Source organism: Acipenser ruthenus, chromosome 30 (genome assembly GCF_902713425.1).
Source record: "Acipenser ruthenus chromosome 30, fAciRut3.2 maternal haplotype, whole genome shotgun sequence".
NCBI classification, from domain to species: domain Eukaryota; kingdom Metazoa; phylum Chordata; class Actinopteri; order Acipenseriformes; family Acipenseridae; genus Acipenser; species Acipenser ruthenus.
The window spans coordinates 2032477-2049223 of NC_081218.1; the positions used below are offsets into that span (position 1 = coordinate 2032477).

Below are 16747 nucleotides of genomic sequence, written 5' to 3' on the forward strand. Positions count from 1 at the left end.
GATCAACATCATCTGTTACAAAAGAACACAAAATGAATACGGGGTAATTAATGCCACATGAATTAACAGGGGGCTGAATTCAAAATGTATTACTTCAGAACTGCAGAAGATATTCAGGTGTTATTCCTTCGGATGAGACGTAAAACCAGGGTCCTGCTGTAGCAGCAATTGTGATGCATAGTTCACCCACTAGTCTCTGTAAGTCAGTCTGTCTTTATTGTGCAGTTACACTGCGCTTCCTCCAGTTTCACATGAGGAAAATGCAGCAACAACAAAGCAATCGAGACCAGCTACTGTAATGTATAACAGTTAATCTGTAAAAATCTGTGATCTTTAGTTGCTTTTGGGCAATTTGATTTGCAAGTGAACTGTGACATTAGGGCCTTAGCGAGCACAGTAATGGCACAGAATTATAATAACCATGGGCTAATTGGGATACTTTTAATTGGATCCTCACCCCCCCTATTTTATTTCAGATGTACAAGGGAAGCCTGTGATAACAGTGCTTGTTCTACATGAAAAATGTCCTTTTTTATGGTCTTTCTCACCCTGTCTTTGTGTTAGAGTGCACTGCCAAGACAGATCACTTTAAAAAAAAAAAGATGAAAAACGCCTTGCGTTGGTCCTCTGCCAAGAAAACAAAACAATAAAAGGTCATAGTTCTGGGAAGTAACTGGAAGTAAGTGGTGACTTTGAACTTGTCATAACGTTCCCTAGAGAGAGATAACTGTTACACAATTGAGGACACAGGGGCGCTTGTGATCTGTGTAAGGCTGGGCAGGCTGGTTTGATTTCAGTCCAGTCCGGAAGGCAGTATAGAGTCCAGACACGGATTGTGGGTACGTGCACAGATTATTTTGCATAATTATTTTATCAGCCAAATGGTTCAGACCAAGCCTAGCTCCACAGTTTCATTCTATAACATACATGTCACATGTGAAGCTTCTATTATTTAGTCCGCTACTTAACCCACGCTACTCCAGATGTATCCGAGGCATATCTACACAGCTCTCCACCCTCCTCACAACTGAGAGATGATATTATTATTATTATTTATTTATTTTCTTTGCAGACCCCCTTATCCAGGGCGACTTACAATTGTTACAAGATATCACATTATTTTTTACATACAATTACCCATTTATACAGTTGGGTTTTTACTGGAGCAATCTAGGTAAAGTACCTTGCTTAAGGGTACAGCAGCAGTGTCCCCCACCTGGGATTGAACTCACAACCCTCCGGTCAAGAGTCCAGAGCCCTAACCACTACTCCACACTGCTGCCCATATTCTACACTACAACCCAGTAGGTGGCACTAATGAACTAGATAAATTACTTTAAGGCACCGTAACCAGTTAGTAATGGATCATTACAGTTAGTTGAATGACATTGAGAATCCCCTGCAATATGATTCGCACACTGTTATGCCTTTTAGTCAAATCCCTCATGTGAGTAGTTTATGCAAATCCCGGAGATGGGTTCTGTGATTTCAAAAAGCTGCATCTGCTCTTTGCAAAGTGGGTTTCAAACTTAAGCGAGAAAGCACACCAGGTTTTTCACAGCGGGCTGTGGTTGGCGCTCAGTTGGTGGGTGCTTCCAAACCAAGACTGCTCAAACGACTTGATCTGTTAGGATTTCACTGCAACACGTATTCGGAATTATGTTTTTCTAAGCTTCCGAAATCAGTGGGGAGCATCGAATTACTCCATAACTGTCAAACACCCATCAAGATCCGGGCACTATCCAAAACATCAGTCTACTTGAAACTGTTATTTCGACCCTTTGATTTCTGTGGCACTGTGTTTTTGCTGCCTACAGTATCTGTTGCAATAGAAGCCTCATTAGGAGACTAACAGAGAAGAGCAAACGGCACAAAACAACCCTCTTAGTTTCTCCCCGGTGACACTAGGAGCTGTTTGGGGTTAATTGACCAGGTTTAGCAAGATAAGCAGTTTCAGAAGCTAATCAGTGACATTGCTTCAAGATACGATAGATGTCACAAATGGTGGTACAGCTTCACTGGCAAAAGACTAGAACAGAGGAAACCAACACACACTGCTAGTAATCCATTGCAGTATCAAGGTCACAGTACCAGGAAGACGGTATGCCATCATATCAGGGCCACCGTTGAGTTGTTTGCGTGGCTGGTAATGGAAATTAATTTTGGATTTGAACCCAGAGGTGAAAGGGTAACACATCTGAGCCACCGAACCAACTCTTGCACCCTTTCTGAGAAGCTGATGGAATGCAAGTAAATAATTCATACTAGCACTGCAGCAAACTGCCCAAACGCTGCTCGAATGGTGCTTCCCTCTCCCTGTATTGTTATAATTTGTGTGACGGAAGTGGAGGATTGTCACCCCCCTCTGAATCAAGGTCCACTCTGTTTGACAACGCTAGTAAACCGTTACAAGCAAGCAGCTGGCTGGCTAATTCTTCAGTTCGGCTCCATTTATTTTATGCTTCCGATCAAACTGTTTATACTGCTGTATGCAAAGAGACAGTTAATAGACAGTTCCCTATACACCCATCTGAAAGACCAACACTGAATTTTCCGAAGTGTGTTCTGACAGATCTTCCCTACCCCTATAGATATCGCAGTCCTCAGCAACCATCATCTTCCCCCATTCCCGGACTGCATGAAGGCCGAAACAGTGGTTCCTGATTTCCTGCTGTTGCAGTCTGGGATACAGAACGTGCCCCTTTCAAACTTGTTTTTTGCGAACTTTACTATACTGCACAGCGAATCAAGCAACAGTCCATATTATAATGGAATCTTAATAGGAGGTTTTGAGATCAATTGACTTCGAAGCACGAAATTAACTTAAGCTGTACGAGTTTAAGAATATCCGGTAAGGTGACACTGCTGAAGACATTAGCTGAGAAGTCTGCTTGGTTAGTTTATTAGTTTCCTATACATCAAATGTCTTGAAGCGTGATAGATTCCCTACCCCACCACCCCACCCCCCAGAGTGGACTATTCAACTTTCCATACCAGTGTCTGTTTTTGCCATTAAGCCCATTCCGGTTGGAAAATGGAACTGCTAGTCATTCAAACACAGTGAACTATAATGTGAATGAAACTACACAGAGTGCAAAGAAGAAGCTCATAACTCAGTCAGGGAATACAGGACGGGGCTTGTCAGTATTTTTTCTGACTGGAAAACATACCGGATCTTTTAAATGAAGACCTCGAGAGAGAGGAAAGCTAAACAAACCACGCTTTGTACTTTGTAAATTAGTTAGAAGTTAGTTCATACTATAGGGGGGTGGAAAAATGTTTAGCCATAGCTGTACAATTACAATTACATCGTAATTGCAATCAATTACGACTCGCACAGTGACAACGCGATTGAGCCCAGGTCTGCTACTAACACAGCCTTGTTCCAATTTACTCAACTCGATTGCAGACCGACTTGAAAGCAGTAGCCTGGTTCTGAACTTGGTAGGATGAAAGTGATTTTTAGAGTTCAGTAACTAATCTCAGATTTAACAGAATAGCTCTGTCTTGCTCCAATGCTCTTGATCTTTAAAAAAAACTACAAAAAAAAACTTTTTTGCAGTAAAGGCACATGAGTTAGGGCGGCTGACCCCCACAGTAACCCAGGCTGTTGCAGCTGTGGATAAAACAGAGGTACTTAATATGCATGTCAGTATGAACTGCAAAGTCAGACTCGTGAAACACACAGGTGTGCCGAGGGAGTTTACACTGCACAACGATACATCTGCTAGAAAGCACTAGCATTGCAGATAGTTTTAAGCTCTCACTGTTTATTTGGCTGTTCCAAGGGTTCGAACGCGTAGTGGAGAATAATCTTAAGCACATCAACTCCCGAAGACGTGGAATTGATTCCATCACAATATGAAGATGGACTTTGATAATCTTTCCTTCTCTGGTTTTAAAGATCAGATTTGGGAATGGCTTAGAACCTCCTGCCAAAACCCACGAGTGAAGCAAGTCTGGTACAAAGAGTACACTCTCGACTTGATTAGAGGTGGCCACTGAACACTTAGAAACATATTATAAGTCATTCAATCTAAATAAAAAAACAGACGAAACGCGGATATGAACATACTTAGTCTGTCTATAAAGGACATGTTTTGGTTTAACCGTCTTGAATGCTTTGACGTTGAGTGTGAGATCAACACTCTCAGTGCAATTAGCAGCTGCTGCTATCAGGGTGTAATGGGGATGTAACATAGAATAACAAACATGAAGACTCACGTTAAAGGATGCCAGCGCACTGTGCTGTGTTTCTTGGGGGTCTGGGACGGTGTCCTGGGACCCCTCTCAGGTTCCTTGTGCGCCCTGCCTGCCCGGACAGCCCCCAGGGATGAAGTGGTGGAGCTGGGGGACGTGGGAGGGGAGGTGGGGATGGGGGTCGACAGTCCCTGGGAGGTGCTGGTTGTCTCGCACCTGGGTCCCTCGAAGCCAGGCTTGCAGACACACGTGTGGGGCCTTTCACACAGTCCCCCATTCAGACACCGGGGGGCGCACTGAGCTGTGTGGAGAGAGAGAGAGGGAGAGAGAGCAATTTACAGCTCTGGCCAAAAAAGTTTTGCATCACCCTGTAGAATTATCTCATTTTGCTTTCATAAAGTCGAATGAAACCTGCTGCACAAGGTTACGTTAACATATTGAATTAAGCATGTGAATTTTCCATATACTTATTGAAAAACTGACAAAAATTGAAAAATGTGAGGCTACCCTGACTGAGTACATTCCATTAGATTCTGTTTAGCCTAAGATAAAGACACTGCCAATACTAACAACTGAACCCACCAGTGCTGTCTCGAGCTGTCTCGTCTTGTAATCTTGTAAGTAAGCAGTCGCCACAGAACTGTGTTCAGTGAAGTAAATCCCTAACTATGGCCAGCATGAACCTGTTAACTTCTATCACAATCACAGCCAGCAATACATTTTCCTCAGTTCCTTTCTTTTAAAAAAAAATTGACTTATCAGGTAGTTTCACTGATGATGTTAAATTAGAACAACACAAAACCTCGCAGCTAAGTGATCACTTCAACACCAAAATTAATATGAAAAGAAATAAGGTAATGTTAGTGTTAGCGCTTGTAAACAGATGTGTATTGTATGGGAAACATTGGTTTGAAACAGGACTGTGCCGGCTATGTGTTATTCAAAAAACCCTAACTCTCGCTTCTGTCGCTGCCAGGGACTTCCACATCTCCAGCAACATTAAAAGAACCCTAGGGTTTGATTTGATTACTCTATACCCCGCTGTGATAAGCTATGACTGGATTTTTTTGTTTTGTTTTGTTTTTACAATACAAAGGAATAACCTTGGACCAGTTTCACAAAGCACTGTTGCTAGCAGATAGGAGGCTGTGTGGTTGAGTGGCTAAAGAAAAGAGCTTGTAACCAGGAGGTCCCCGGTTCAAATCCCACCTCAGCCACTGACTCATTGTGTGACCCTGAGCAAGTCACTTAACCTCCTTGTGCTCTGTCTTTTGGGTGAGACGTAGTTGTAAGTGACTCTGCAGCTGATGCATAGTTCACACACCCTAGTCTCTGTAAGTCACCTTGGATAAAGGTGTCTGCTAAATAAACACATAATAATAATAATTTATTTGTAGCTGTTTCAAAAAACAATATCTTAAGATAGAACGATAACATTTAGTAGAAATCCACTCAGCTAGTCTGCATCATTAAAGGATACATTTATTTATATATATTTTCTTTTAAATAGGTTGATCAAATCAAACCCTTAGTTCAATTTCTTTGACAAACGCTTCGACTAAAAGTCTTGTCATGAATCTCCTCCTAGTGGCTGATCAGTGAATAGCACTGACATCAGCATACAGAGCTTGCTCTTCAGTTGAATGGTACATTACCATGTTTTGTGGTTTGTGTCCAGCCCTTGCCTCTCCATTCACTTCAGTGGGCAGAGATACCAATTCATTTACAGTCTTTCTCAAGGTCTTCAATAGCCAAAACATTTATCCCTGTATTATCCCTCCTGTCTCTCTCCCAAGCTATCTGAATGCTTAGGGATCAGTGTGACAACAGAGGGGAGCAGTCCAGTGCAATTAAGAGGCTGCTAGTGGAAGCCAAACTGCTGCAGTATAACTTTAAAGGTATTACCTTGGGAATTTGACTTTCCATTAAAAGCCTCCTGTTCTTAATGCAATTATAAAAATGTTACCAAACAGATGGTGGTCGCGTTTTGAGGAATACGTTATTAAACGAGCCAAGCAAGTGTCTTATATTTCATTCTTTATTTAATCATGCATTGCATATCACGTATTAGTTTAACATTTGCAAGGTGTGCTTACTTCTTTAGAGTGGCACAAGACCCTTTTCCTGCTTTCATAATAAATCCTACAGAGAATTCAATAATGAAATCCTGCTCTGGCGATCTGACTGATGTTAGTTGACTGTGTCCACCTCGGTTCTCTTATTCTCCCAAAGAAAAGAAAAAGGCCAAAAGACACTGAAAGGTATTTGTGCAGCTAATGAACGTAGATTTAAAGAGGTCATAGCAAATAATAATAATTCTGTACGTCTTATCATGCATGAATTACCACTCCTCACTACCTCCTGGTGGGTGAGTAAGAGGATATGAATGCATGCCTTATACATGTGATCTACATAATTTGCTACAAAGAAACATGGAATGAATACAGGTTAAATCCACGTGAATTAACAGGGTCCGAATTCAAAATGAAATGCTTCAGAACTCTGAGGAAGTGCAGAAGATATTCAGGTGTTATTCCTGTGGGGTTCAGCAGGAATTCATTATAAATTTGTGGCCATTATTTGAAAGTGCTACCATGTTGACTGTAACGTGTTTATTTAAGAAATATGAGACCTGCAGAGCAAATGGAAGTTTTTCAGGAGCGTTAACGGAACGCTTTGCTTTTTATTTTTATTTTTATGCCGTGGAAAACCTTCGATAAATATGTACCAAAATGCTTACACTGCATTTGCACTCTGGTTGGAATTTCAAAAAGCATTTGAACAGGACAAGTGGGAGTGTTTGGATGAGGTTCAAATGAAGGCGGACGTCTCCAGCATGTCTCACTGGGATCATTCTACAGGTGGGCTTTTCAGAATCACATACTTCTCTGACACACAGAAGAAAGGGCATGCCAGCGAATCAGAGTGCTTGCCATTCCACCGGCGTCTCGGAGCACGCTTCATACTGCATTATTTACAAGGGCTGCGAAGATCCCTTTCAACAGGAACTTAGTTTGACGGATCTGAACCAACGCCCATTTAGGCTAATGATGCTGAAAACCTTGCCTGCGCATTTCAGTATTTTTATTGAGACTATATTGTATTATCTTGGCCTGGATTTATATGCAATATATGGTCCTACTCACAAACTCCTGCATGTATATGGATTTGACATTTATTTAGACTTCTGCTGAAGCACCTCTAACAGTTCAGAACACTTTTGTTCATTGCAAAGTTCATCTCCTTCAGTCGAAATGTTTGAATTTCGTTTTTTAAAATGTTTTGTGTTTATGTGAACTCTATGAAGTACGAGAAGCTGCCCTACTAAAACATATATGCATTATAAACTATAGAGTACATAGGAAGATTAACAAGGTCAAGCTGTACATGCAGTGACCGAAGCAAGAATAACTCAGCTCTGTGAATATATTCATTCCATATATCCAAGATTTATTAAGATCACAGTTTATGTTAAATAGACTGACTGTTAACTTGAAATCTCCAACTGTTTAAAAGCTGAAAACAATTAAAAGGGTTAATTAAGCTAAGGAATAGTTCAATTAAGTGTTAAATTAATTGATAACTTAGTTTGAATGAAAACCTGAAGAGACAGTGAGTCCCCAGGACCAAGATTGGGAAACCTTGTCTTAGAGAGTTTTCCTAAAGGCTGGCAGGTACTTCCGAACTGACTGAGTCGTGGATATCATGTTCCTCGGTGTCTTGTTTCCACATCACCCTGGGGGATGTATAGACCAGAGCTGGGCTGATTGATTCAGCGTCTGGCCTGTAAATATCCCAACAGTCCTATCAAACCAGAACACCCAAAACACCCAACACAAAAAGGCAGCAAAACCTGCTTCCAGAAGAATTGTCACGCATTCGAAGACACAGGGATGGAAATAAGACTCCTATTGCATAACAGTTGCATCCATTCCAGGTTTTAATACAAGCTTGATTAGCCAAGGTGCATATGTAACAAGCTCAAGTGTGCCTTGTGTGTAACACGATGAATGGATCAAACTGCTATGCAACGGGAGTCTTATTTCTATCCCTGAGACATACATCTCTCTGTGCCCATCCAACCCTTGAGGGTGCCTGGCTCAGGTGAAGGACTAACCCACTGCTACTGATTATCATGAGTCTCTCAAGATGTCCAGACTCATAGTATATAGGTGGGCAATGTAGTCAGTCCTGAGCAAAGATGGTGCAGTGGGTTAGTCATGTCTTCAAATACAGACCAGATTATTATTATTATTATTATTATTTGTTTATTTAGCAGACGCCTTTATCCAAGGCGACTTACAGAGACTAGGGTGTGTGAACTATGCATGAGCTGCAGAGTCACTTACAACAACGTCTCACCCGAAAGAGGGAGCACAAGGAGGTTAAGTGACTTGCTCAGGGTCACACAATGAGTCAGTGGCTGAGGCGGGATTTGAACCGGGGACCTCCTGGTTACAAGCCCTTTTCTTTAACCACTGGACCACACAGCCTCCTGAACAGTCTGTCAAATTCCTTAAAAACCCTTTAAACAACTCAGGAGGATTGCCCTTTTTTCTCATATAAACCCCAAATTATATTCTACTCTCTGATTAAAAATACTGAAATATTAACGACCAATGCACGAAAAGTGCAGGACCGACTCCACCACTTGCCAGGGGTCACTATAAACATCTTGGGTGACCTCATGGTAATCCAATCACTACGCTACGTGGGTGTCTGGAGCTTTACATCCTTCCTAGGTCGTGACCTGGATGCGCCAGGGCAGAAACAACATCTCTCTCTCTCTCTCTCTCTCTCTCTCTCTCTCTCTCTCTCTCTCTCTTTCTCTCTCTCTCTCACTCTCTCTCTCTCTCGGGTCCCAGTTAAAAAAGCACAGGTCGTGCTTGACTGTCAGTCTATTGCACTCTGCATGGTGGATAACTTCCTTTTCCAAACACAGCACCCTACAGCCCTTCCAGATTGAATTTGGGTATCAGCAGACAAACAGCTGATCTTGTATCCATTTGCCAGTAAGTAACAGTGGTCTAATAATTACTCATGAGCTTCAAAAACTTTGCTTAACCTCTATAATTTGTTAACAAGTTCACAGGAACGTATCTCCACTTGTTTTTGTTATGAGTTAAAGCTTTGAGAATCCAGCTCCATCAGATCACCTGAAACAGGATCAGGGGACAACTGTACAAACAGTAACAAGAGAAAGCAGAACAGCGGCAACAGCAACTCAGTGGCAACATGAGAGCAATAAATTACTCCTCCGTCATTAGCCTGGACGGAATGCAACATGAGAGAATTGGGACTCGCGTCCTACCAGCTTTTAACAAGAGGGGCAGGACTTTCCCTTGAGATGAGAATGTGTGAATTATGACCCCCCCCCCCCCCCTCCCTCCCAACTCAAACTCCATCCCTTCACTATTCTTCCGGCTTTCCGGCCGCTGGCTGCAAGGTATTTTCTGAGAGACCCAAAATGTTTGATGTATCAGAGTGGAGGCTGAAATTTACAGCTAGTCCCACAAGCGAGCCCTGTTCTGGATCATTAGGCATTGGCATGGATGTTGACCAATAATAATAATAATAATAGGAAGGAATTTCTTTATTAAACCCCCCCCCCCCCCCCCACCCCTCCCACATGTGAGGAGATTTCATGGCAGCTTTACTGGAGACACTTGATATCCTTCCCCTTTTTACAGTAATTGAAACTCAACTCCGGCTCCCTTTGATGCCCCTTTCCCTACCCCTCCATCTTCTCTCTGAATCACCCTGGAATTTGGCAAAGGACAAGGTTTTTCAACACAACTGGCAGGTGTCGTTCTATGCATTACCGCACGATGAGATGGATTTCAAGTGTGAAACCAAAAAATAAATGCAAAATGCACTCCTTCACTCACAAAGAGCAGACACTATATATACATACACACACACACATATATATATACTATATATATATATATATATATATATATATATATATATATATATATATACACACAATGCTTAATTATTACATTATGATTGTGTTATTATTATATACTTGTTTTAAGTGCTTCAGAGTTGCTACAGCGTCAATGAATTGATGAAGTCCTCTGGTAACCCTAACTATGAACCCCAAAGACAGGTTCACATTGCTGCATTGCAAGGCTGCTTTTCAGTGAGCAGGGTGTAAGGCAGGGTGAATTAGAGACTCACGTTTGGTGCATTTCTTGGTCTTGGGGGCCAGGCTCCATCCAGAACAACATCTAGTGCCGCACACATGGGCGCTAAAAGAAAGATAACATAAGAAATAAAATACACACAAACTGCTTTCAACTTACTAATGCATGCATGAGCAACCTTTTACAAACCCTGAATACTGCATACCAAGCATAAGTCCGCCTAATGAATGGAGGATAGGCTTTAAGGAGGAATGTGCCTGTAAATGTACAAGGTTTTAATATGTGAAGCGCGACTGTGGGAGAGATAGCTACCTACCCTTGCAGAAAAGTTCAAATTGTACAGTCCGGATCCTATTCTGATACCAATGTTAACTTCAAGACACACAAAGCATTACAAGCAATGGTAGCAGGTTTGTAGAATATCTCACACTTTGTCTGGTACTGCAAGGGATCATCAGTGTGTGTTGGTTGTTCATACCACTGGAACGACAAAATATTCTACCAGCAGCCTCATACTGAACCATTGTAGCTGCCATGTAGCTACCTACTATACTATTGCTCCTTCGTAACCTATCCATTGCATTGCCCTTACAGCACTACTTTGTGTCCATTGGAGATTGTTGAGTAAGGAATGATCGTCAGTGATCTGCAATAGCAATCTGTCAATTACTTGGATGCATGCTTCATAAAATAACATTACTAGTTTTTCCACAGACGTTCAGGCTAGGGTTATCATATGACTCCATGTACAATAGAACAGTTCAGGCTTTTCAACTTGCACCCCAATGCATTCTGGTAAGTGTGAAAGGTACCTGAGACAGGTAAAACATAGCAGAATTAATTGCAATGTGGGTTGAAAAGCCAGTGCTGTCCCAAACTGTCCTAGTGTACATGGAGTCAGATAGTAACCCCATGTAGATGGCCCTTTTGAAAAGGCAACATAAAGGGTAAACAAAGAAGGCCTATTTATAAAGAGCCGAATGGGGACCGCTTCGTAAAAGAGGGTTATTTATTTAGAGCTTCTGGGAGAAATGGCAATTAGCGACCCAACACAAACCCGGGCTGAAATCCTACTTCAGTTAGGGGGGGATGAGTACAAACGATTGCCCTCACTCCCTTTTATGGGTTTTTTTTCTAATTAGTTACAGTTTTGTGGGTTTATTGTTTTGCTGCGAATGAGAGACAGGGTTGGCTTAAGCTTTTCCTTTTTAGATAATATACAATTGGGAAAGCATAGCAAAGGGCAGTGCTGCATATTGGTACCGTGGTAAAGCACAGAGAGAGGGATGCTATAATTATGTGGTACAAGTGAAATAATTTGACATCAATGCATTTAAATTCTTTATCACCAACTATATCAGTGGTGATACATTTTGAAATAGTAAAAGAAACTGAGTAAAATTCATTTTGACTAAAAGTCCTTCTCGTTTAGGTAAGGTTAGTATTTTGCCTTTCTGTCACCTTTCTCAAAGGTGCATGTGCGTGTGAAAACAAAAGAAGATGTCTGTACATTTCTGATAGCAGGGTAACAAAGTTTAAATGGGAATACTTTTTTTAATGATTAATATACAGCACCTGCGTTATGCTCACAATCGAAAAATAAAAAACCAAAGAAGGATATCCACCAGAAACAATTTGTATCAATGCCCACTTTATATTTAATGAATCGATTCATTCAAAAAAAAAAAGCGAATTTTGTTGAATTCATATCGAAAAAGCAATTCTGAGTATGAATAATAAGTAACAGCACACACCACGGCTAGGTGTTTCTGCAATAGCATCTGCTCCATTGGAAGTCACGTGTCAAGGTAACCCAGATCATTCTGTTGCGTCAAACCATGGTATAAAATATAGCCCCTTAAAAATGCGGATCAAAAGCACGCAGCCGTTTTTCTTCTTGAACTGAAAGGTGGATCAGAAACACATGGGAAGCAACCAGTCCAATTCTGTACTAATCAAAATCAGATGACTGTTCAATACAACACTTCAAATACAGCAATATTTATGTGAAGCGGGGCGGCAAGCTGTTATATCAGCTTCCAAATGATCTCCAGTAGCATAAACAGTGGCACTACAATGACAGTGCCGTGGTTCTGTACTATGGGACCATGGTAGCGCAAGGGCAGCAAAAATGATACTAATCTGCCATTCCTTCACAGTGACTCTTAATGGATCACAGTGGATCTAGTATGTGTCTTTGATTGGTGATCTATGCAACTGCACTATACTACCCGTTGGACCCTATTGTCTAGTAAATTGCTACTTGAGATTCTACACAGTGGCTATGACATACCAATGGTATCACAATGAACGTATGAATGACCAATATACGCTGGCAGTAACAAGTTTGCAATTTCATTTGCTTTCATTCCTTTCAGTTCCTAGCAATAAGGAGTATAGATGGAGTAGTGTTAATGCCTTAGCCTTCCTCAGCCTCTTAGAATAAGCATGCTTTCTTCAGACTGGGGCAGGCTTAAGCCATGAAGTCTGAACTGCTCCCTCTCACCCAGAGAGAAAGTGTGCTCCCTAAAGTCCAGGGCAGACAAGATGAATGGAGACTGAACTGCCTCCTCCCTCAACCCCTAAGAGAAAATGTGGTCCCTCCAGTCCAGAGCAGGCTTGAAGCATAGAGACCGAACTGCTCCCTCCCTCTCGGAGAGAAAGGGCAGCCCCTTCCAGTCATGTCTGCCCTGGGGCAATCTTTTTAAATGTCTTTTCTGTAGGGAAGTTTATCTGGTTTGTGATTTAGCTATCCCTGCTCTTTGGACAAAAGAAGTGAGGATTAGTCTTTCTTTCTTTCTTTCTTTCTTTCCAGGCCAGCTATCCCCTCAGCAACTTTGAAAAGCCCCAACATCCATCACAAGAAACAGACAGAAACCGCAATAGAACTTCACAAAGGGTGATAATGGAACACGTGACAGGTTAACGGTTAAAAGGTTAGATTCTGCTGCCTTCACATACAAAAGTAGGTCAACTGCTTGCTCAGACAATAACCAGAGGTCAATGACCCACTCAACCATTGAGGGACAGGGATCGGAACACTCCCCACATTCTCATCACCAGTCTAAGATCAAAACCAGTGGCTCTGAGGGGCTCTAAAGAAGCCTATGATTTATACCCTGTTGAACCGGGGGAAATATAAACAGCCTCTGTATTTGAAGGAAAACAATGGTAAATCCCTCTGAAGACATCAACCTCTTCTCCTAAAACACTTTCCTTCAGGGCTGCTATATAAAAAAAGAAATCCCTTTCACGCTCAATCAGTACATCTTTCTGCACCATTTGAAAGACAGATGTTGGGATACGGGGGGGAAAGACTATTGGTCTTTCTGTAAACTCAAGACTAAGTCCTGTTTTCTCATCTGTTCTACAGATTTCTCCATCATTATTGAATATCTGTGATGCCGTTTAAAGCTCTAAAACCATGAATGCAGTGGAGCCCAACTCTTTTGCATTTAGGATAAGATGCTCGCTTGCGGTGCGAGGGGTCATCAGTTCACTCCCCCAGCCTCTTACATTGCTGAGCCAGATCTCGTCGATTGTTTGCAGCCAGTCGTCGAGGTTAAAGAGGGGAGAGTGTTGTGTGAAAAGCTCTAATGAAACCATGAATGCAGAGTTTTTAAAACCTGGAAAGTTATATGATGGATAGGCAGATAGTCATACAGTATTAAACCTCAGATTTCACTGGGTGAATCAATGCAAATAGAGTACAGAAAAAGAACTCCCAACCAGCTGTCTTTCTGTAAAGCACTTGAGAAATACTGCCAAAGGCGTACAGTACACTACCCTAGTTCCTATCCTCAATGCCTGAATATCCTTTATATAAACAGACCCCTGCTGCTCTTCACTTACTGTGAAAGTGCTTCCCTTTACCCACTGCAGAGTGCGCCACTTCTGCGGTCCCCAGGGAACGAGGCTGGGTGTTTATTTTGACCTTGAGACAGAATTCTTATTGTTAAAAACAAATGAGGGGTGGAACACAAACACAGCTTCTGAGTGCGCGAACCGCTGATGGCTTCACCAGACCCCAGTGGATTTCTCTGCATGATAAAACTTAATCCAAGCGTTGCAGTGGGGGTTTTCTGCAAATAGGAGCCTCTAATTTCGCCTGTGTGTAAATATTCCTGAACGGTGCTACTTACAGTAAAGGGAACTCTTTTAACTTCATATAGTTACTGTTTAGTACAAGTGAGTCCGTGACAGGAAGTACATATTAATAACCCCCATACATTTCAAAACAGATTGGGATGCTGCCAATAACTTTTCAAAAGGTGGTCCTTAGCAAGTTTCATCACACATCGATAACCATCTCTCTAGGTCTAGCTGTAGAACTCTAAGTGTGAAATACTGTATACATCCAGATGTATGGATGGTTGACTCAACTAATATGATATATTACACATGTATTATCCTAGGGATATAGTAGAGCTGTGTATACATTCATCAATCTGTCTATACCTTCATATGTCCCAATGTAAGAGAAATCAGGGTTATATAGAGGAATCTGTCTAAGGCTTATACTTTTACACGTCCATGCACAATGGTTGTAGATCATGGTTATTTTCCATGTTACTGGTACTCTAGATGTGTACTCACAGCCGTGGTAGGGGATGAATGTCACAAACATGCTTGTTCGTATTAAACACCAAACTGATCAATTCCTATACAGACTTCAGCTCTATGCTTATTGTTTAAGCCTCTTGCTTCAGTCGTGATATCTGTCAATAGCCTGAAAATGACATCGACTCACTCTAACATCAGAGAAGCACCAGGATTGTGGTAGGTAGGTGCATATGTTCATGGGCAAAGTACAGGACCAGTATTTTTCACACAGGACAGTTTGTTCCTTATAAATCCACAGTGGACTTTCTAACCAGAAAACAAGGCTCATTTCAGTTTATTGACAATCAAAAGTGGCAGCCCCTAGCCTATAGGGTTGTAATCTAATATCCCAGAACCGTGAATTATTTCCTAAATACCTGGATCAAGTTCTAGTTTCTTTGCTTGTTGGAGTTTGTTTGAGCATGTGTGCTGCAGCCTTTAAATTTACTTATCCTTGAAGTGAAGTTACTGCTTATAGCATTACAGCTCAGAGTGGTCCATTCTGCGTTTAGGTTCTTGTGTGTTGTAATGAACTGGCATCTCAGACCATTGAAATGAATAGGAAGGCGAGCGCTGGACGTCAGCTGCAAACCATCCGCTTCAAAGACTAACGTCTCTTCCATTCACCTGAAGAGCAAGCTCTGTAGTCGAGAGGCAAATGCAGATCTTATGTCAGCGTTATTAATTGATCTAGGAGGAGATTCATTATAGCGCCTTTCAGAAGTCACAATCCTCTGCAGCCATCATCTTCTCCTTTCAGTAGACAGATCAGCAGTGGTGAACGTTTGCCATGTATTAAAATAACTCTGATTGATCTTTGAAACACTCTCTTCTATCCCTATAACTACTGGTTTAATCCTGACTGCAGTGTATTACTGTTTTATAAGCTTTAGCTTAAACCCAACTGCACGAGTTACCTTTAGTGTACTATGCTGCTTTCCTGTAATGAAAGTAAAGAGATTCTGTAAATGCCTGCTGTGCAAACGGGCTCGGGTTACCAAGTACATTTACAGTTTAAACTCAGCGGTGCAGATGTGGCATTATTAAACTGATAATCCCTGCAATAGCTGGCACGATTCAACCTTTAACCATTTCTGTCACTTGTTTGATGTGGCTCGTCTTGTGTTTTAGACACATTTATGAATGATTGCTTCGCACTATTATTATTTATAAGGGAAAACAGCTGGTGCGAGACTGCATGAATCTCAAAGTATTCTCTGTGTTGATCCTGGAAATAACAGCACCCATTCATCTATATCCAACTTGAAGCATATACGGGAGCTACTGTGAATGAAGGTCAGGACATTAGGTCTAGAAACCAAAAAGCGATCCCTCTTACTCATTGTAAGATCTGGTACCTTTTTGTGTACACCAGTAAGAAATACCACAGGGAACAAATGTGTTTGCATGGTGCATCAGCTGAACTTTGTGAGAAGACATGATTGTGAGCCTTTTAGGTCACAGAGGGTTTAAACATCTGGTAGGGTTGAGACTTAGATGAATTGACTCCTTCTGAATTTGTAAAGGAAACTAATTTAATCGTGATACATATACACTCGCAACACTCAAACCAAGCGACCCTAAAGAACATTCCAACACGTGTCTTCCTATCAGAGTTGTCTTTAACCACTATAGGCAGCTTTTTCAAGGTCAGTGCCCTTTGCTGAACGGCCAAAACAAGGTACTTTTCAGATATGTCTCACCAATTGATAAATATTGGCTTTCTCTTGGTAGCTGTCAAGGCGTGATCAATTTCCACGAAAAATTCCAAAGGCTAATATGTGGCCCCCAGA

General features: G+C 41.6%; 1 protein-coding gene across 1 annotated transcript in view; it reads right to left on the reverse strand.

Annotated features, from left to right (window-relative positions):
• Positions 1-16747, reverse strand: part of LOC117398090 (latent-transforming growth factor beta-binding protein 4) — a 73028-nt gene that overhangs the window by 52378 nt on the left and 3903 nt on the right. Inside the window, exons 2-3 of the mRNA XM_034911407.2 lie at positions 10387-10457; positions 4225-4501 (exon numbers count right to left, since the gene is read on the reverse strand). Of these exons, the coding sequence (XP_034767298.2) occupies positions 4225-4501; positions 10387-10457 (348 nt within the window). The remainder of the gene's footprint in view (positions 1-4224; positions 4502-10386; positions 10458-16747) is intronic.